Source organism: Delphinus delphis, chromosome 15, assembly GCF_949987515.2.
Source record: "Delphinus delphis chromosome 15, mDelDel1.2, whole genome shotgun sequence".
Taxonomy (NCBI): Eukaryota; Metazoa; Chordata; class Mammalia; order Artiodactyla; family Delphinidae; genus Delphinus; species Delphinus delphis.
In genome coordinates this window covers 57,719,559-57,739,134 of record NC_082697.1, presented here as the reverse complement: position 1 = coordinate 57,739,134, position 19,576 = coordinate 57,719,559, and the positions used below count along the sequence as shown (strand labels likewise).

The 19,576-nt window shown below is 51.0% G+C and overlaps 2 protein-coding genes across 5 annotated transcripts in view; one reads left to right on the top strand and one right to left on the bottom strand.

Annotated features, from left to right (window-relative positions):
• TVP23A (trans-golgi network vesicle protein 23 homolog A) overlaps positions 1-140 on the top strand; it is a 32,477-nt gene extending 32,337 nt beyond the window's left edge. Inside the window, exon 8 of one of the 2 annotated variants that reach the window (XM_060031739.1) lies at positions 3-140. Coding sequence is in view for 1 of the 2 variants with exons in the window: in XM_060031740.1 (XP_059887723.1) it covers positions 3-35 (33 nt within the window). In the remaining variant the exon portion in view is untranslated. The remainder of the gene's footprint in view (positions 1-2) is intronic. The other variant, XM_060031740.1, reaches the window with a different exon arrangement.
• On the bottom strand, positions 125-17,967 carry NUBP1 (NUBP iron-sulfur cluster assembly factor 1, cytosolic). Of its 3 annotated transcripts, none has more exons than XM_060031736.1 (11): positions 17,930-17,967; positions 17,747-17,851; positions 15,938-16,071; positions 10,264-10,332; positions 8,083-8,115; positions 7,403-7,493; positions 6,593-6,747; positions 4,704-4,814; positions 4,353-4,455; positions 1,148-1,231; positions 125-409 (listed from the first exon to the last, which is right to left on the bottom strand). In XM_060031736.1, the coding sequence occupies exons 1-11, from the start codon at positions 17,946-17,948 to the stop codon at positions 351-353; spliced, it is 963 nt and encodes a 320-aa protein (XP_059887719.1). In that variant the 5' UTR covers positions 17,949-17,967; the 3' UTR covers positions 125-350. The 3 variants fall into 3 exon arrangements, with proteins under 3 accessions (XP_059887719.1, XP_059887720.1, XP_059887721.1); XM_060031737.1 differs by having other exon boundaries at positions 4,353-4,452; XM_060031738.1 differs by having other exon boundaries at positions 15,938-16,065.
• Between the last annotated feature and the right edge of the window lie 1,609 nt (positions 17,968-19,576).

The window sequence follows — 19,576 nt, the reverse complement described above, 5'->3', positions numbered from 1 at the left end:
AGGCTTATTTTCCGAGGCAGCGAAGGCTCAAGTGAGAGGTTCTGTAGTGGAACAGCTTCCGACAGAGAAGAAAATTCCATGACCCACAAGCCGCTGGTTTTTTACATGAAGCAGGCCTTGGGGCAGAGGTTTGAGATGTTTTTATTTTTGAAACGGCACATCTGTAAAGAATGCCCTTTACATATGTTCTAAAGAAAAGTGTACAAATGTTAGATGATTAAAGTGTCTCTGAAAAAGTGACTTCACACCATGCCTGGGGCTGGTCCCTCTCTGCCTGTGACCCCTGCTCTGTCATGCAGCTGGTCAGGTGTGATGGGACGTGCTGCTTGTGTTCCGAACGTCCTCCTGTTTCAGGAGCCGACGAGGTTCTCCCCTTTTGGCTGACGCAGACTACAGAACTCCTGGATTCCTGGAAAACAAGACAGCAGGTAAGGAAGCAGTTGCGGCTCTTGGTGGCCCTGCCCTTTGCTGGCGAGGCCGCGTCTAGATGGGGTGGAGTCCTCAGGTGGCTTAATTCTCCCAATAGTCCCATTTCGGCTTATGCCCTGAATCTGAAAGTGAGCCCAATACTGCCCACTGCCCACCTGTGGTTATAACCACAACTGGAGGCCTCACGCTGGCCCATTCTACAGATCAAGAATCCCGGAAATGATGTGATTTACCCTCAACACCGTTTCACTAGGTCAAAAGGACTCAGCCACAAACCGGGAGCCTAAAGCTTTAACTACTGACGACACCTGCGCCTTAGATTCAGCGCCCCTGATGGCTGCCTGTCGTTGACTGAATCAGGCCTGCACGTGGGCTGGGTCTGGCTCACTGTGCTGCTTTTTTCTTCTTCATTTCTTTTTATAGCTTTATTGAGGTGTATTTCCTATACCATAAACTTCACCGTGTTTTTTAAACTATGACTTAGTTCACAACACTGAGGTACCAGAAGATTTTTCAAGACTCCTGGCTTCCCGGGCTGATGGGGTCATCCCAGACCTCACTACCCCAGTGTCCCCACCAAAGCTGTGTGGCCACTTATGGCTGCAGTGACCACGTATGGTCCTGAACGGGGCCTTCTCACACCCAGCCCACTCTGCTCATTTAAGTCACTTCCTGGCCCCGTGCCGTCGGGATTCACAGGACTCGCTTCAACACTTACTCTGGATTATACTTCTGTAGGCTAAAGTGGCTGGTGAATCCGGGGCTTCAACCAAAAAAGACTGTCCTTTGTCGCAACTCTTACCTTAAAGAAACAAAGGAAAGAAAATCCATGAAGAAGCACAGTGGTGATGTGAACCTGGGGCTCTTTCTGTGCCCATGACACTGAAGGTCGAGCCCACCTCACTTGTAATGAAGATCAAAGCTGAGACAGAATGTCGGGGTCTCGAGGACCTCACCTTCCCCCCGCCATCCAGCAGGGACCCTGGCTAGCGTTTCCTCGCAGCTCTGACCTGTACCTGGCTGACCTGTACCTGGTGTTTAGTGTGTGTGCCTGCGAGTCATCTGGGTCATGTGCAGCAAATGCAGGTTCCAGGGCCCCCACTGTGATCAGATACAGCAGCTCCTAGGCAGGCCCAGGAACCTGCATTTAAAAGACCAATTCATTCTTTCAGTAAAAAGATAATGAAGGCACACAGTAAGAGTATGGAATACAAAAGGTTATACCATGAAGAATGAGTTCAAAGGAGACTACCAGTGTTTCAAGTATCCTTCTAGAAATATATGCATATATATACATATACACACTCATGTATTTTAAAAAAAATGCTTGGGAGTGTATGACACACATATTCTGCCCGTTGCTTTCTCCATGTGTAATTTTATCTTGAAGGTCTCTCCAGGTTGGCATCCATCCATCTGCTCTGTGTACTGCAGTGCCGCCTCGGGACACACAGGTGGTCTCGCATCCAGGTGAGCACGGGGCGGGACCTTGGGCACACGGCGTGCTCCCCTCCCGTCTGGTCCTGGGTAGACCCTGCTGCCAGCTCCTCTGCCCCCGCCCCCCCTGCTGGAGAAGCAGGATCAGTGGTTCCACGACCCACAGCCACTCCCCAGCCTCCTGGGGGGATCCTGGCCAGGCCAACCGTGGAGCAGTCGTCACCTCAGCTCCCCAGCATGTTGCCCGGTGGGACAGGGACACCCGAGACGGGGGGCAAAGTGGGCCCCCATGTGGCCCGGGCACTGTGAACTGTGGCGGAAGCAGCTAGGGAAGCCTCCGAGTTCACGGTCGCTGGACTGGGTCTGGGAAGTCACAGGTCCCACAACAGGCTCGTGGGGCCACTTCCTTCTGATTTTCATCCAGCGTCCTCTCACTCCTCGTCCTCCCTTCCCCAGAGGACATGCCTGTCCCCTTATAAATGCGCTCTGGTCAGTTCCCCGTCTCCACAAACCTCCCCCTCCTGCCTGTCGCCTGCAGGCGGCACCCCTTGGGCACTGCCCTGTCCAAGGCTCCCCTTGTGGCCCTCTTTCCATCTGTGCAGCCCCTGGCTCCATCACCGTGCCCACCTCGCAGGTGCGGCCTGAGGTTCAGCGCCTGGCAAGGACCCGCCGGAGCCCGCAGCCAGCGCTGGGGCAGCGCGGATCTAGGCCAGGGCGCCCGGCCCCAGACGTGCTTCCGCGTGACCCTCAGGCGTGCGGGGCTGGGGAGGCTGAGGATCACGGTGCCAGAGCCCGGCCGCTCCTCTGCTGCACGTTCCCACAGGGGCTGAGGGCGTCCTTCGCGGCCTCTTGTCTGTTCCTGGTAACGTGGCTGTTCCCTCACCGGACAGAAGCGGCTCCAGAGGGTCACAGAGACCTCACTTGGCCCTGCCCGCCTCGCCGCAGCGCGTCACGGCATTAACCGCCTGTCCTTTCCGACGCCGGCCCAGCTCTCTGCAGCTACAACCAGAGGTGAGGTCTGGGGACATGAACCTTGTCACGCTAGACATGTACCCGCTGGACGGCACTGGATCAGAGGCTGCACCAGGCCACCTCTCCTGTAAGCTGCTCTAAGGACTAAGGCGGCAGCACAGCCTGGAGCGGATGGCGGTGACAGGCTGCCACCACTCACTGTCCCCCACAAGTTCATGTGGGCCGCCCGCCTCTGGAGGCCTTTGAGGGGAGGTACCTGCTCCTACGGCCCAGAGGGAAGCTCTGGTCAATGTGAAGACAGTTTACAGCAGTGGGGAAGGCTGGAAAAGCAGCCGAGTTCTCTGTTTCTTGGGGAAACCACATACCAGAAATGCTGCTGGGAGTGGAAACAAGCGAGGTGCGATCTCCGGAGCTGCCCCCCAGGTCCCCCGGGCTTCTCGGGGGCTCTTCCCGTCCACCTCCTCAAGGCAGGCCTCCTCCGAGCTGCGCTCTCGGCCCCTCCTCTCTGCACCTCCCACCCCCCGTCGCGGGCACGTCCCCCTCCACTCCTGACCTCTCTGCCCAGCCCGCTGACCAAGCCAAGGCCTCACCCGCCTCCACACAGCGCCAGGAGGGAGCCAGCCGCTTCTCGGTGCTGCCCCCGTCTCCTCAGTGGCTCAGACTGGGCAGCACGGGCGTCCGTGACACCTCTCAAATCCTGGCACTTTCCCTCTCTGTGTACCCCCCTCCCTGGCAACGCCCAGGCCCCAGTCCAGCCCTAACCTCCTCCCCGTTCTCCTGCAGCACAGCCGCCACGGCCTCGGCCTCTAGGTGCACACGGCGCCGACGCTCCCAAGGCTCTCACTTCCTAACAACTGGGGCCCGAGCGCCGTCGGTCTCTGTCGGCTTCCCTCAGGCCCAGGCACCTCTGCGTAACCTAACTGTCCCACTTCCTCATGGTGGGGCTCACACCTAACTTCAGCAAGGTCAACTCCTGCTACTGTGGGGAAATATCTGGCGGTGGGTGTCCTCACCACTCCACTCAGCGAGCCGACGCCCTGGAGTGAGTGTGGGGTGGAGGTGGGGTCCCCGGAGGACTGTGACACTCAGGAGCGTGACCCCCGGAGGCAGGCCAGCGGCTTCCCCTCACGCTCACCGAGAGAAGCCGGGTGCAAGGAGGGCTGCGGCGGGATTCCCTGTACACTGGACATGCGGGGCACCTTCCTCGGGAGGCTTCAAGGCTAATTCTGTACCCGGCTTTGAGTCTGAACCTAATTCCTGTGTAAGAGAAGACTCGAAGGCACGCCCCTTGCCGCCTCCCCAGGTCACCCCCGGCCTGGCCCCTCCCCTTAGTGACTTCCTTTCCTCCTGCCCTCCTGCACCAGGCGTCTCCCTGACCAGTCTCTTCTCTCCTCTCCTCTGCAGGCCCCTCCCGCTGCCCCGAAGTTCTCCTGCTCCCTCGGCTACGCACCGCCACGCGTCTCACTGCTCCTCTCAGCTGGAGGGTGTGCAGCCTCCACCGGGGACTCACCCACCTATGCGCGGATCCAGAGGCACTTTGCCGAGAAGCGGGATCTTCAGGTCATGGCACATGACCTCCGCACCCCCAGTCGTCGGCGGGAATATCTGAGTCTCCTTCTGGGAGGCAAATTAAAGGGGGAGGAATCCTGATTTTGTTTCAGAATCATACGATGGACCACATTTTAAAGCAACTTTAAAAAATGGCTGTTTTGAATGTGAAAAGAATTTTCATTAAATCAGCAACAGAGGGTTTTAACTGATTCCACTTCCCGAAATGATGGGGAAAATAGAGACGGTTTCCCAGAGATCCACCCCTACGATTTCCTCAGGCACGGAGGACAGGACCTGGTTGGACGTACTCTCACCTGGCACTTGGGGCAGATGAAGCCGCTCATGTTCTCCACCACCCCGATGATGGGCAGCTTCACCTTGTGGCAGAAGCTGATCTCTTTCCGGACGTCCTGGAGCGACACCTCCTGTCAAGGTTCAAGAAGTCCAGTTATGTCAAAGTCAAAGCATAAAAAGAGAACATCCGCGTGGTGGAGGGATGGCTGCAGGGCCGTGGCATCGCCACCGTGAAGCGTTAGCGACCGTGCCCCGTGTTCCGTATTTGTTTCGTGCCGACCACGTGCGAGCCCTGTTCCAGGTGCTACTTACTTCCCACAAACCTCAAAGGATAAACCTGAACAGGCAATGTCCAATGTCCAACGAATCTACAGGAAAGCGACCCTTTAACACACCTCCATGCTCCCCTTTGCCGTCAGTGTACTAGGCTGATCCCGAGTAGGCACAGCCTTCCAGGTCAGGGCAGCCTGTGGGCTCGGCTGGCCGCCTATTTCCATAAATAAAGTTCTTCTGGAACACAGCCCGGCCCACTCTTCTGCACAGTATCTCGGGCCGCTTTCGCCCCACAATGGTACAGCTAAAGGGCCGTGACAGAGACCGTGTGACCCAAAAAGCCTGAAACAGTTACTCTCCGGTCCTTCACAGAAAAAGTACATCAACCTCTGATCCTGGTTATCATGAACCCAAGCAACTTTATGCACAAGAAGAAAATAAGGACTATTACCAGGTTTGGATCCCTTCAAATTCACTTCTGGACTCTCAATGTGCATCTTACAGTGTGAGGACTGTGGATAATCAGGGCTTAGTACCCACCCCAGTACCCCATTTAATTTTACTGCAGACACGTGTCCAAGGGTCGTGTGCTGTCAAATACGGCTACTGCTTAACATCTGTGGCTTTAACGGTCACAGGCCTTCAAAGGGTCCTGGCTTTGAGTCCTCTATTCTCCTGAGGCCCACGTTTGGCCCTCAAGCCCTTTGAGGCTGGGGTACAGGCGGAGGGGCATTTAGCTAGAAAGTAAACTGGCTGTTACTAAGCGTCTCACCGCAGTGCAGCTGTGGTTCTCTCCCTGGTATCCTCTACAAGCCCTGCTTTGTCAAAAATGACCCCACAGAAACTAACACACCACTGTAAAGCAATTATACTCCAATAAAGATGTTAAAATTAATTAATTAATTTTTAAAAATGCAGTTCTCACAAAAAAATAAAAATGACCCCTAAAGAAAGCCAGCTGCTGGACGTGCAGGGCTCCGAGAAAGTGGGCGTCCCCAGCCTGAAGTCACATTTTCTAGAGAAGTTACATACAGAGGTGCACAAACATGGGGCGTCCCCCCAGGCTTCCTGGAGAAGGGCCGGCATCTGCTCGGTCTGCTCCCCTCCTCCTGAATCCAAGGGGACTCTCTTTCCTTTCACAGTCAATATGGTATCAGAGAGGCCATCCTTGTGTCAACCCGATTGTTGCTGTTGCTTTAGACTTGACCTTTAGAGCGGTTTTAGGTTCACAGAAAGCACAGAGTTCCCACGTACCCCTGCCCCACGTGGAAAGCCCTGCCCACTGTCAGCACCCGCATCAGAGCGGACGTCCCCACTCCACTGTCCTCATAGGTCATTTCTTTGGGACCTACTCTTGAGAGCACTGCTGGTCTACGGGTGGGCCCCAGCCTCTCTTTAAAAATTCAGTAGGAAACATTCCTAACAACAAATTCGTCTTCTCTCCAGCGCCATCCTCGGGCCAGGCGCCCTTGGCCCCCACCCCCGCCCCAGCCACCTGATGCCTCCCTGTCCGCTGACAGCGGCTGGACCGAAGATAAACGTAAGGTTTCTGCGGATCCCAGGCAGGGCATGCTGCAGAGCCCAGGGTCTTGGGCTGTGGGAGAAAGGCCCTCCGGGGTGGGGGGCCCTGGCTCACCTGCGGTGTGGTGATGATCACCGCCCCATCGATGTGCGCTGCGGCCAGGTACTGCACGGCCGAGAGGTGCTCGTCCGACGTCCCGGGGGGGGTGTCCACGATGAGGTAGTCCACCTCGCCCCAGTCCACGTCCCGGAGGAACTGCTTGATCATGCCTGCAAGGAGAAGCCGCGGGGATGCCTCCTCTCTCCCGTCCTTCTGACTCTCTTTACAGAAGCACAGCTCGTGGCCTTTACGTACGGATCACCTGTGCTCTCAATCAGTGGTGTTTGGCAACGTCTGGGGACACGTCTGCTTGTCAATGACTAGGGTGGGAGTTCTACTCGCCTCTGGAGCACAGAGGCCAGGGTACTGCTAAGCCCCTGTGCCATGGAGGACAGCCCACCCTCCCCAAACAAGGAATTATCTGACTCAGTACGCCAACAGCACCGAGGCTGAGGAACCTTGCCCAGATAGGCACTTTCGCATCATTACCTGCAGCCTCAATGCCTAGCCAACCTGCTACTGATTTCACCTCACATACTTCTCTCTTTGACACAAATAAGAACACAAATCACCTTAGGAATAATTTCAGGGTTAGGGAGATTTTCAGGAGAGAAAAACCCCTAATAGATTTTAAAAATTATAACATTTTATTAAATAAAACTGGTATTTCTGTTGGCTCTCTTCAACCAGTGAAGAGGCAACCAGATGCATAAAAATAATGCTCTAGGAAGCCCAGCAGGATGAGCCTGAGGCCATCCTGACAGGACGGGATGCAATTCTGCCCTTGGAAGGACGTGATAAGAGACAGAAAGCAGAGTGGCAAACCATTTTTCTTTGGTCCCCTCCAGATAACGGCATCATCGGGGCTGCTGAGCAAGAAACCCACCGACATCACCCCCAAGTTGTCTTCCAGGAACTAGAAAGGATGACGCAAGAAACATTTTACTTAAAACCACAGTGCAAGGCACTTCCCTATGTCTTTTGTCTGAGCTCTGGCTGAAAAAAGTGGGGGGACAAAATTACTGTGTGATCTGTGAGTATATTCACTCTTTGAATCCTTAAATCTTTTTTCTTTTTTTCGAAAAAAATCATTAAAGAAAAAGGTTACCATATTGGGGGGATTGAAAGAGTCACCATACGGCCTTATGGCAACGACAGTGAACTCAGCTGAAATAAACAAACCTCGTCTCCTTTACTATCTTAACCTGGGTTGGCAAACTATGGCCCCACTTCTGGTTTTGTATAAAGTTTTATTGGAAAACGGCCACGGTCATTCATTTGCTTATCACTACTTTCCAGCTATGACGGTGGCAACTGTATGGCCCACAAACTGGAAATATTTACTCTCTGAGCCTTTACAGAAAAAGTGTGCCAAGCCCAGGTTGGAACTGGATTCCCTGTGCCTAGGAAAGTGCCTCAATAAATATCTGTTGACGATAAACAGTTACGACCCTTTATGTACACATACGACAAGAGATCCTGAAGAAAAGGGGGTCAGCACTCACCACTGGAGACCAGCCCGAGCCACTCTGGTGAACCTGCAGGAACAGAAGCCCATGCTTATTTGTGAGAAATTATACGCCCTGGTCACGCTTCTCTCACAGACGAAGTTTACGCAGTACGAAGGCAGTTTTATAAATGACGATTCATTGTCTTAAATGCTACCACTAAATTCTTAATAGGGAGTGAACAGAGCGGGGTCAGGGGCTGGGTTATGGATGATAGAATTCATTTGCCTTTTCCCTCCCAGGTTGGGTTATTTGGAAACTGCTTAGATATCTGGTCAGGGGACCGATGTTACCGGAGTCCAAATATAATTTGGGATATTTTAAAAGTGTGACAGAAATCAGTTGGGGGTTGCTGAGAAGATGCAGGCAACTGTGGAGCAGCGAGGCAGTCTCTGTACAAGTCCAGGAGTGGAGGGATGACCTTTAGTGAAACAGCAGACACAGAACCCTCCCATCAGTGGTGTGAACTTCAGGGCTGAGCTGCTGCCCCCAGGGGACAACAACTGGGGAAGTGGTGTCAGTGGGAAGCTTGGGCTACTGCAAGACCCAGACCCTCTCCTCGCAGTAGGTGTTCACTAACTGCCAGGGTTCAAGTCCGTATCAACGCTTTACTATGAAACAGGAACTTACGCAACTTCCAACCACACATCAATCTTAGATTTACGGTTCAAGTAACGCTGGACCCAGAACAGAAAGCCCATTTTTCCTGATGAATTCTTACTTTTTTAAACAGTCTTTTGAGATATAATCCACATACCACACAACTCACCCATTTACACTGTACAGTTAAATGGCTTCAGGATATTCACAGAACTGTGCATCCATCGCCACACCAACGCTAGAACACCTTCGTTACTCTTAGAAGATACCCTGCACCCCTTAAGTGTCGCCCCCGATGCCCACACTCCCCCCAGTCCTAGGGGACCACGGATCTACTGTGTCTACAGGTGTGCCTGCTGCTGACATTTCACAGAATTGCAATCAGATAACATGGGGTCCTTTGTCACTGGCTTTGAAGTCACACTTAAAAAAGAAAAACCCATTGATTCCTATTAATACTAATTCTCTAAGTCACTGGTTTTGAAAGAGGGGTAAACACGATGATCCAATAGCACAGGAGGAGAAAATAGTAGAACTTCTGTTATCTCACCATTTTAAATTTTCAATTTTTATAACTACTTGTGTCCTGGCCCAGTGAGTAGTACATGCACGTGACTGACGGTAACGGACCCCCGTGCTGGGGGGCCACGTGCTCAGAACTGCGATTCCTGCTGCTTCGCAGCAGGGCAGAAGCAAGTCCCAAGCCCTGAGCAGAGTCCCCGAGGACTGGCTCTGGCTACTCTCTGCCACCCCGTCCCTCTGCCCCGTCCCCGTGGGCCACTTTGCTGAGGACACGAGGACACTCCTGCACGCGCGCCCCATCCCAGCGCACCCTTCTCTGGGTTCTCTGAGCAGGGTGCCCTTGACCACCCCCTCCCAAAGAGCAGCTCCCCTGGCCGCCCTGCCCTGCCGAGTCTGTCCCCTTACCCTGCTTAGTGTCCTATTATCACCTGCCCCTCCCACAAGGGTAGGGTCTTTATCTGCCTTGTTCTCCTCTGAACCTCAGCACCCAGCGCTTCAGTAAAGAATGTACGGATCCCAACACCCCAGGAAAAGCCTAGTCCTCCAGCCCGGCTTCAGTGCACCCCCCAGGGGAACCTTTCTTGGATGGCTCTGTGCCACCTAGAAGGGAGGGAACAGCACGTGCTGCTCCACCCGCGCCCGCATTCTTTGCCTGCCTCGCAGTCTCACTTCCCCTCTGGTGACCACAGGAGCAGAGATATTTCCTTGCTTCCAGAGTACAGAACCCTAGTCAGCCCTGGTCTAGCTTTCCCAGCCAGGGCTAAGTTTCTGTGTCTGACTTCTGCATTTGACGTATTGTTTCCCTTCCCCTCTAAGAAGGCATTGAAACTAACAATTCTCAGAAGGTTTGAATGAACTTAAATATAATCCACACCGCCCCCAAACTCACGGCTGTTGTTAAAAGGAGACAGGCGGTCTAGTGAACCTTTACCTGATCTCGTCACGTCCCGGTAAAAAGGCACGGGCTCCGCTGACCCCCTGGCTTAGGGTTAGCGGCTTGGCGCTACAGTTTACCGTAAGAAAATGCTTCCCTGCATTTTGTCTTGTCACTATTACCTGTTCTCCTTCCAATCCCATGATCTTGGGAATTGACGGGCCGCATATATCAATGTCTAGAAGAGCCACCTGGGGAAAAGAGGAGACGTGATATAAGCAGATGTACAGTCCTCCAGATGTGCACAACCGGGAGGGGATGGGGCTCCAGGAAAAGGAGGGAGGGGAGAAGGTGAAGAAAAACTGGGCTGAACTTGGACCGAGCGGAATCTCATGAGGGAGAGTTACAACACTTATCTTCCGGGCCACAGAGACACAGACGAAACTCCTAACAAGAACCTGCAAAGTACACCCACACCCCCGGCGCTCTGCCCATGGCCCTGCTGCACCCCAGCCACCCTCAGTATGGCCTATTTTCAGGCTGAGCTTATAGTCCAGGGTATCAGGTCGCTTGACAATTCAGGCCCAGCCACTGTTTACGTAGCCCTTACCATGTATTGGGGTGTGTGTGTGTGTGTTTGCACACACACCTGTGTGTTCGGGATCATTATCTCTGCTTTATAGAAGAGGAAACTGAGGTTCAGAGAGGCCCAGAGACTTGTTCAACGAGCAAGAAGCAGAGCTGGGACATGAACTGAGGTCTCTGGACTCCGACGCCAGGGCTCTTCCCACTACCCCGGGGGCCTGGCAAGGAGGGCCTGAGTGGACCCTCTAGCTGAGCTCTGACCAAGCCCTGTTTTCCTGTGATGCTGAAGGTTAATGATGGCTTAGGCTCAACTTCTAAAAAAGAAAGTGAAAATAAGGAAATCTACAGAAGTTCTTTGCTAGTGATACGTGCAGCCTTCGATGACTCCTTCTACCCCAAACGCCCTGCTTTCCCCATCTGATTCGTGAGGTCTGAGACAGCCTTCAGAAACCTTCTAAGGAGCAGGGCCGTGCTCATCTTGAAAGCTCTCACATCCTAGATCCAAAGGAGAGCACCTCTGGGTAACTTTTTAACTTGCCCCAAATTAGTTTCTTGCTTTCCTCTTCAATCCTCTGGACAACCTCCTATGATCCTCACATGACTTCACACCAGGTCAGGAAAGTGGTTCCTTCGTACACTGGATAGTCGTTTGCCTCAAGCGCCCTCTGCTGGACCTCAAGAAGAATGCACCAGAACAACGCTCACCCTGAAGACCCATCAGGGTGAAGACCTCATCCTGAAGACCTGACTTCCGTGGCCTTCCTGATGCTTCAGGCTGATGTGTGCTTAATGATCCAGACATTTTACATCAGAGCCTCACAACTTGGGAAATTATACCATCGCTACGACCCTAACGGAGACTTTCGTCAATAATCTCGAGTTTCTAGCCACTTGGTCTAGAAAATCTCGCTCTCTTTTGGGAACAGTTTAATCAGTTTCCTTTGGAGGAATTACACCCCCTCTTCCCCACAACCAAGTGGGTATCTTGAGTGAAGTGATACAAGAAAGAGATCACATGCACTCACTCTGCGGTGGAACCCGAAAAGGCTGTGGTACATTCCTGCTATCCAGCTCTCCAGTGGCCGTGTCCTGTCCCCTTCAGACATTCTGCTGATCCTGCCGCTACCCCCATATCCATCCAATTAATTCCCTTTCTGCCCCAGTTACACCAGAGAACCCCAGCTGGAAGAAACATGCCTGCAATAATCCTCACAGGGTCTGTGGAAGGTGCTAGAAGACTGATGGGAAGAGGAGGCTTTGCCACACCTCTCCCAGCTAGAAAGTGGTGGAGTGGGTGCTGCAGGGCTGTTAGGATCCACAGCGTTCCCTACCTAGCGCCCCATACTTCCGGAAGCGGGCTCAGCACTAACTGCTGGCACTCTGAGGCCGTGTCACCTCGCACAAGCTGCTTCTCCTCCCCGATCTGTCTGAGCTTCTGATCTGCGAAACTAGTGTTTCGGGAGATCATTAGGCTCCTTCCAGCCCTCGAGTCTACAAGCCCCCGAGAGGGCCTCAGACACTATAGCCTGGACCTTTTAATGACACAGCTTGCCTTTCAGCTCACAGGGCAGGATGATAAGCTGGGAACTGACGGGAGCTGCTGACTCCTGCGGTGGGAAGGAGGCACGTGATTCTTGGATGTCTCACAGCTCAGGTCTGCGCCATAGAGGCTCCTCCTCCTCCCTTCGCTCCAACCTGCACATTCCCCGGCCCACCTGTGATCAGTCAGGGGCTACCCTGCGATTCAAGGCCCTCTGCAAACCATCAGACACCTGCCTGACCAAGTGCTATCATGGAACAGCCTTGCTTGCAGTCAGTAATGAGCTGCCACTGGGCGGCAGGCAGAAAAGGACAGGGCAGTCCTCACCACCCTGCTGAATTTAGGGCAGGGAGGGGTGTGAGCTGCTTGACTTTAGTCAACAAGACACTCGGTGTGCACTCTGTGCCCACGCCGGGCACCCTTTGGAGACAGTGATGTTTTCTGTCACCAGTAGGTCTGCCTGAGGGGAGACAGACTTTCTTAAGTGCTGACTTTTTTTTTTTTAAGCACCACTGCAAGAAAAAAATCCAGCTCATCTAGCCATGTTTCCACACAGCTGGTGAGCTTCCCTTCAGTTTACTGCAAAGTTTCAACGTGTGCGCAGTGGGACTTCAGAACGTAACAACACGGAAGCGTGATTCTATGTAAACAGCCGTCTATTCACAAGTGGTTCCTTGTAGCTGGCCTGGTTAAAGTACATCTCCAGGCAGCTGTTTAAGAAAATGCCTGACAGCTTCTGAAAGCAAAGATTATTCTGGGTAACATGGATCATCGCAGAAAACAGATTTCTTGGCTGGCCAACTGGCCAATACAAACTTGACCCTCAGACGGCAAAAGATTGTTGACTAACAGAAAAACAGATGGGCAAGTATATGTGAACCTGATTGGCACTGGACTCTGGGTGGGCTACAAACTCATTATCACCAAAGCAGAAATAGTCTTCACCCCTCCATATTCTATCAGGGACATTTACTGAGCACTTCCTATGCATCAGGCATCGTGTTAAGCATTTTACTGTTACGAGTATCATCTCACTCGGTCCTGAGTCCCATTTTACAGATGAGAAAACTGAGGCAGAGACAGTCTGATAACCTGCCCAAGGTCACAGCAGTGGTATCGGCGGCACTGGGATGTGATCGTGGGCAGACCGACTCCAGAGCCTGTGTCCTTGGCCACCACGCTAGTCTGCACCCAACTGCTGCCCCAAACGCTCAGCTAGACTTCTGACCCTCCTTCTTCTCCAAGAGTTGGAGGCCCTGCTGCTCCATTTGTTCCTGCCGTTGGTTCTAGCACTGCCCTGGTTGTGTCCTCGTGGCCTCTCATGGAGACAAGAGCAACACCACCTGCTGGTTTACCGTCACCCTCTGACGACACTCGATCACACACTCAGCTGCTGCTATAGCAACCCTCAAACCATGCCTCTTTCCCGCTGGAACATCTTCCCAGGGCGTTAAAGCCTCCCAGGTCTGGCTCAGGCTGAGCCTCACCCTCGGCCCCTCTGCTGCAGCAGCAGCAGCCCTGCCTGCCCAGCCTGTCTGCCCCGGCAGTCCCAGCTCTGCGCCTCTGCCTCCACCTCCTCCTGCCACATCCCATCGGCCGCCATCAGAGTCCAAGAACGCCTTCTCCCACGAGCCTGCCCAGCTGTCCCCTGCCAGTCACTTCTCCCTTTCCCCAGATGCCTAGAGCACATCTTGGGTAACAGATACCAGATTCCAGAGAAGCCCATGTCAGTCATGTAGGCCAACAAAAGCAGCTCCACATGTCATAAAATGATCCGAAGAGAAATGAGTTATAAGCAGGATTCAGAGTCCTAGTGAGAGAAACACCAAGCTTTACAGGTCCCCTAGCCCAGCCTCTGCACTGTCCCAAGGCCACGGCCTCCCCAACGTTTCAATCCTCCCCCAAAGAAGTTCTTCCCCAGCCAGCACTAGTGCTTCTGGAGCTACAAACCAAACCAGGGGCCGGCGAACTACAACCCAGGGCCCAAACCCAGAATGCCACCTGTTTCTGTACAGCCCATAGCTAAGAATGGCTATTACGTTTCTAGAGTTGGGGGGAAAAAAATCAAAAGAATACATTTATTTCACGACAGGGTGAAAATTATGAAATTCAAATTATATGAAATTCAAAGTTTTATTAGAACACAGCCACACTCATTTGTTCACAGGTTGTCCATGGCTGCTTTCATGTTCAAGGGAAGAACTGAATAGTTGCTACAGAAACTGTATAGCCTACGAAGCCTAAAATATTTACCGTCTGGCTCTTTATATAAAAAGTCTGCTGACCCCTGAAGTAAACTCTACTTTCGTAACCCAACGATTTAAAAAAATATATTCCTGGAGCCTTCGGTGAGGTATCTGAGAGGCCACTGTTTATCTGTGTGTGTGTGTGTGTGTGTGTGCACGTGCGTGTGTGTGCGTGCACACACGCACACGCTCAAGCATATTGAGGGCAGGTCGGAATGGTGGGCTTGATCCCCCTGCCTTATTTATATAAAAATAAATTTCAACATTCAAAATGCACAAAGACAAAACTAATTTTCAAAAATATATCAGTGTATGGAAAGAAGGCACGCACCAAGACCAAGGAAAGAACTGGAATGGCTGTTTCAATGTTTGTTCAATGTTTCAACATGAACACAATAAAATTGTTTCCATGTTACAAGGAACTCCTCTGCAGGCCCCAAACAGCACTCTGACGGGAAAACAGCAGAGTTGGTTGGTGATCCACACAGAGTGTGGTGGGCTCTCTCACCCAGTGCACACACGGCACCAACATACAAGTCCTCACCACGGCTCGTATTTCAGGGCTCAACGTGTTGAGCAGTGGTGTCTAAGAGACACCGAAGCTTTTCTAGCAGTTCTGGTACGTATATATATTTTTTTCAATTAGAATTTTGAACATAATTTCATTTTGGCAAAACCAAATGGTGGAACGTGTTCTGTGTTAAAAAAACAAAAAGACCCCGCAGCATTCATGGTTTCATCAGGTATAAAATTGTAATCAAAGTGAATATTGGGATCATTTCCTAAGATCAGTGCAAAACCATCATGAGTCCCAATGAATAACCTGTATTTTTTAAATCACAGGTACTGCAAATTTCCATTTGATCTTTTTGGTAAAAGTAATTTTTTTCTTCCTCACCCTACCACACCTTTTATTAAAGCTGAAATTCTGAGAGCAGTACTGGGGAATTTGAGTTTTCAAGCTCCTCTGTGTACGTGGGTGTAAGTGAATGGCCTAGTGCAGGGGTTGGCAAGCGTTTTCTTCAAGGGCCAAACGGAAAGTATTATAGGCTTTGTGGGCAAAATCAAGGATTAAGAAGTACTAACGTAACACTGTAAAAGCAACCATTTATAAATGTAAAAAACATTCATAGCTCACAGGCCATAAAAAGACAGGAGATGGGCTGGATTTGACCACAGGCTATCGTTGGTAGACCCCTGACCTAGAAAAAGGCAGAAGGGGTTCATTAAGAGAAAGAAGCCTGAACTTAACATAATAAATAATCAGCAAGCCAAGAGAAATGTACACCTGCCAGCCATGTTCATGGCTAGAGAATCCAATGAAATAGTCATTTCATTGCTCGACTGCCTTGCACTTCCTCGTTCTCTCTGCAGGGATCTAGATTCCAAAGAGGCCAGATAAACTGACACTAACGAGTCAGCTCCCTACGAGCCATCATGAGCCCTAAGACACGAGCCTCTCCCAGTTTTTCCTTAAGGTCCCACCTGTGTGTTTTCATCTTCCGCTAGGCCGTGGGCCAGGTGGGCACTGAATGTGCTTTTCCCAACGCCGCCTTTCCCAGACAACACCAAGATCTTGTGTTTCACGGTCTTCATTTTTTCTTTGATTTCCTCTATGGCTGCAAAGAAAGCAATTCAGATGACCAAGCTCCTGACTCAATCTTTTTTTATTTTTAAAAAATTTTTATTGGAGTATAGTTGATTTACAATGTTGTGTTAGTTTCAGGTGTACAGCAAAGTGAATCAGTTATACATATATCCACTCTTTTTTAGATTCTTTTCCCACATAGGCCATTACAGAGTATTGAGTAGAGTTCCCTGTGCTATACAGTGGGTCCTTATTAGTTATCTATTTTATATATAGTAGTGTGTATATGTCAATCCCAATCTCCCAATTTATCCCTCTCCTTCCTTTCCCCCATGGTAACCATAAGTTTGTTTTCTCTATTTCTCATTTGTGACTCTATTTCTGTTTTGTAAATAAGTTCATTTGTACCATTTTTTTAGATTCTACATATAAGCGATATCATATGATATTTGTGTCTCTCTGAATGTCACTCTTCCCATGGGCTGGAAGAAGCTAAATCCTTGGGCTATTTCAAGGGATCATGAGTGAAACTGCACCTCATCAATGGTAGTAATAAGTGCTACCAAAAAACCCCAAACCAAAACCAAACAAAACAAAACCCAAGGCTACGAGTACATCTGACATTTCCTTATTTATCGGTTTACTTGTTTGTCTCCCCTACTAGAATATGAAGTCCATGAAGGGGGGGGCTCTGAAGTGTTCACACTATATTCCCAGTTCCAGAACAGAACTTTCAATGCAGCAATGATTCCCAACCTGCGGGCAAACCCCACCAGGGCACATCTGGCAATGTCTCGGGATATTTTTGGTTGTCACAGGAAGGAGTGTTGCTGGCAGGTAGTGGGTAGAGGCCAGGGATGCTGCTAAATGTTCTGGGCAGAGAAACAGGGCAGACATCCCCACCACAAAGAATTATCCAACCCTGAGGGTCAGTAGTGCCAAGAGTGAGAAACTTGACACATTGCAGGCACTTAGTTACCTGTCACTGATAACTATCACTATTACACATTTACTATGCTTTCAATATTTCATCCTAGTTCAAATCCCTAAAACAACACTGTAACTATTTTCCCCCCATTTTTGATGAGGAAACGGAGGCTCAGAGAGGTTAAGGCTTTTTAATCACCTCATCTGTCTCATTCATAGCCGTATCCCCAGCACAGAGCACTGTGCCTGCAAGTGATCAATAGATACTTCTGTTGAATTAATGGGAGAATCGCTCCTCAAAAGGAAGGAAATTTTGTCCAAAGAAAACAGCTGGCGGAGCTAGGATTTAAGCCTAAGTTCCCTGACTTCAAACTTTATACCCTATTCCCTCTGGTGCCGGCCTCCTCCCAACCACTTCCAGTTACTGTCACTCAAACCGCTGGTCCCACCCCTCACCTCTTACGACTTTCTCCCATGCCCCGCCCCTCCTGAAGCCCCTTTTGATTCCACGCCAGTCACGGGTTCAGGCTCCGCCCCCACCCCGCCAATTTTCTCCTCTCCTAGCGTTTTAAAAACCCTGACCCTCTGGGCCCCGCTCCTGTCACTCATCCCTCAAGCCCCGCCCCTTATCCTGAAGACGACTCCACGACCCGCCTCCTCTGGGCCCCTGCCCCTTATCCTTAAGGCCCCTATCCCAACACCATCCACACCCCGCCCACGTCCCGCCTCTTCCAGGACAGCGCTTCTCACTTCCCGTTGGAGCCTTGCCCCTTCCTCACCCGGGTCCGGAGCGGCACCAGCTCCAGAAGCGCAGAGCCCCTGGTTGGGGCACCCCTGACATGAGGCCCCTCGACCTGCTTGGGCGCTGCCGACCCCGGGACAGTCTGCGCGAAGACAAGATCACAGTTAGAGTGGCTCCTGTCCTTTCAGGCCCGCCCCCCACGCCCCCTCCGCGCGCTCACCATGAGGCACCTCCTCCATCCCGCTGCCTTGGACGCGTACGCGGTCACCGGAAACCGCCGTTACGTATTTCCGCCTCGTTGCGCCCAATCTGACCCTCCAGCTGCGCGAAATTGTGTCTCGAAAGAGGGCTGTGCGCACGCGCGAGCCTTGTGATGGGAGTTTGGGACTGTTCTCTTTCTGTTACATTTAAAATTGAGTTGCAGATATCTATCATAAATACTTCGGCATGTATCTCCTAGGATCAAAGACTTTGTCCTACATGACGTCAATACCATTTTCATATCCGAGATTTAACATTAATGCAAAACTGTTAGCTAATATTCACTTTGTATTCAGATTAAGGAAGAGCCCCCTGCTCCCCCAACCCCCCTTGATTAGATTCAAGGATTTTTAAAAAATTAATTAATTTTATTTTGGGTCTTCGTTGCTGTGCACAGGCTTTCTCTAGTTGCGGTGAGCAGGGGCTACGCTTCGTTGCGGTGCGCGGGCTTCTCATTGCAGTGGCTTCTCTTGTTGCAGAGCCTGGGCTCTAGGTGCGCGGGCTTCAGTAGTTGTGGCACATGGGCTTAGTTGCTCCGTGCCTAAGCCCTGGTCCGGGAAGATCTTCCCGGACCAGGGCTCGAACCCGTGTCCCCTGCAGTGGAAGGCAGATTCTTAACCACTGCATCACCAGGGAAGCCCCCAGGTTAAAGTTTTTAGCAGAATGCACTTACAGTTGTGTCACAGCAGGAAGCACGTAATGCCAGTTGGTTCCATTATTGGTGACGTGAGAGGTTGATCACTTGATAAAGATGGTGTGTGTCCTGTTTCTCCAGGGAATGGCACCATTTTCCATTTGTAATTAATACAGACTCTCTGGGGAGACACATTGAGATCATATGAATATCCTGTTCTCGATCAGCCTTCACTCAGTGGTTTTAACATCCTTGCCTGGATCAGTTGCATAGGTGTTTGCAAAATTGTGCTTTTTCCCAGTCCTTATCCTTATCTCAATTAATTGGCATTCCTCAGTAAGTTTCCCTCCCGCCCTTTTCTTGAGAATCACTACGGACTCGTGGGTTTTTTAAAAATTCTGTATTTAAGAATAAATTATCATTATTCTTTATGGTCAATTTTCCCCCAAAATGTGGCCAGTGAAGCCTCATCAGGCTTCTGTGTCTTGGACATTAATCAAACCCCTTTGAGCACTTTCTTGCTTTCTGACAATAGGATGTTCCAGGCTCTCCTATTTTCTTTGCTACAGCTATTTCTCCAAGGACCCCTGGTTGCTTTTCCTGGAGAACTGTCTTTAGAAACCATCCAAGATGTGGATGCTATTTGCTCATTGCTACTGGAGTATCATTGCTTACAGGTTTGGGACAAATTTTAATGAGTGAACAAACTTTCCCCAGCCTCAGGCACTAAGGATATAGAAACTCATTAAAAATAATGTATCAGTTGCCTATCCCTGCCACCGATTATAGCTGGCACTTGTGGAATGCTTACGATTCGCCAGCTATTACCTGGTGCTTTTATGTGAATTACCTAATTTATGCTCTTCATCAATCCTGTCCTCTAGGTCCTACGATCTCTATTTTTGGATGAGAAAACTGCCTTTCACAATGATTAAACGACTTTCCTAAGGTCACACAGATAATAGCGAGGGA

What these genes read in the sequence shown, in the direction of transcription:
- NUBP1 (XM_060031736.1), bottom strand. An exon ending in GCTCGGGCTGGTCTCCAGTG is followed by an intron (nt 7,494 to 8,082) that starts GTGAGTGCTGAC and finishes CATCCTTTCTAG; the next exon opens with TTCCTGGAAGACAACTTGGG. An exon ending in GCCTCTGGATCCGCGCATAG is followed by an intron (nt 1,232 to 4,352) that starts GTGGGTGAGTCC and finishes TGTTTCTTTAAG; the next exon opens with GTAAGAGTTGCGACAAAGGA.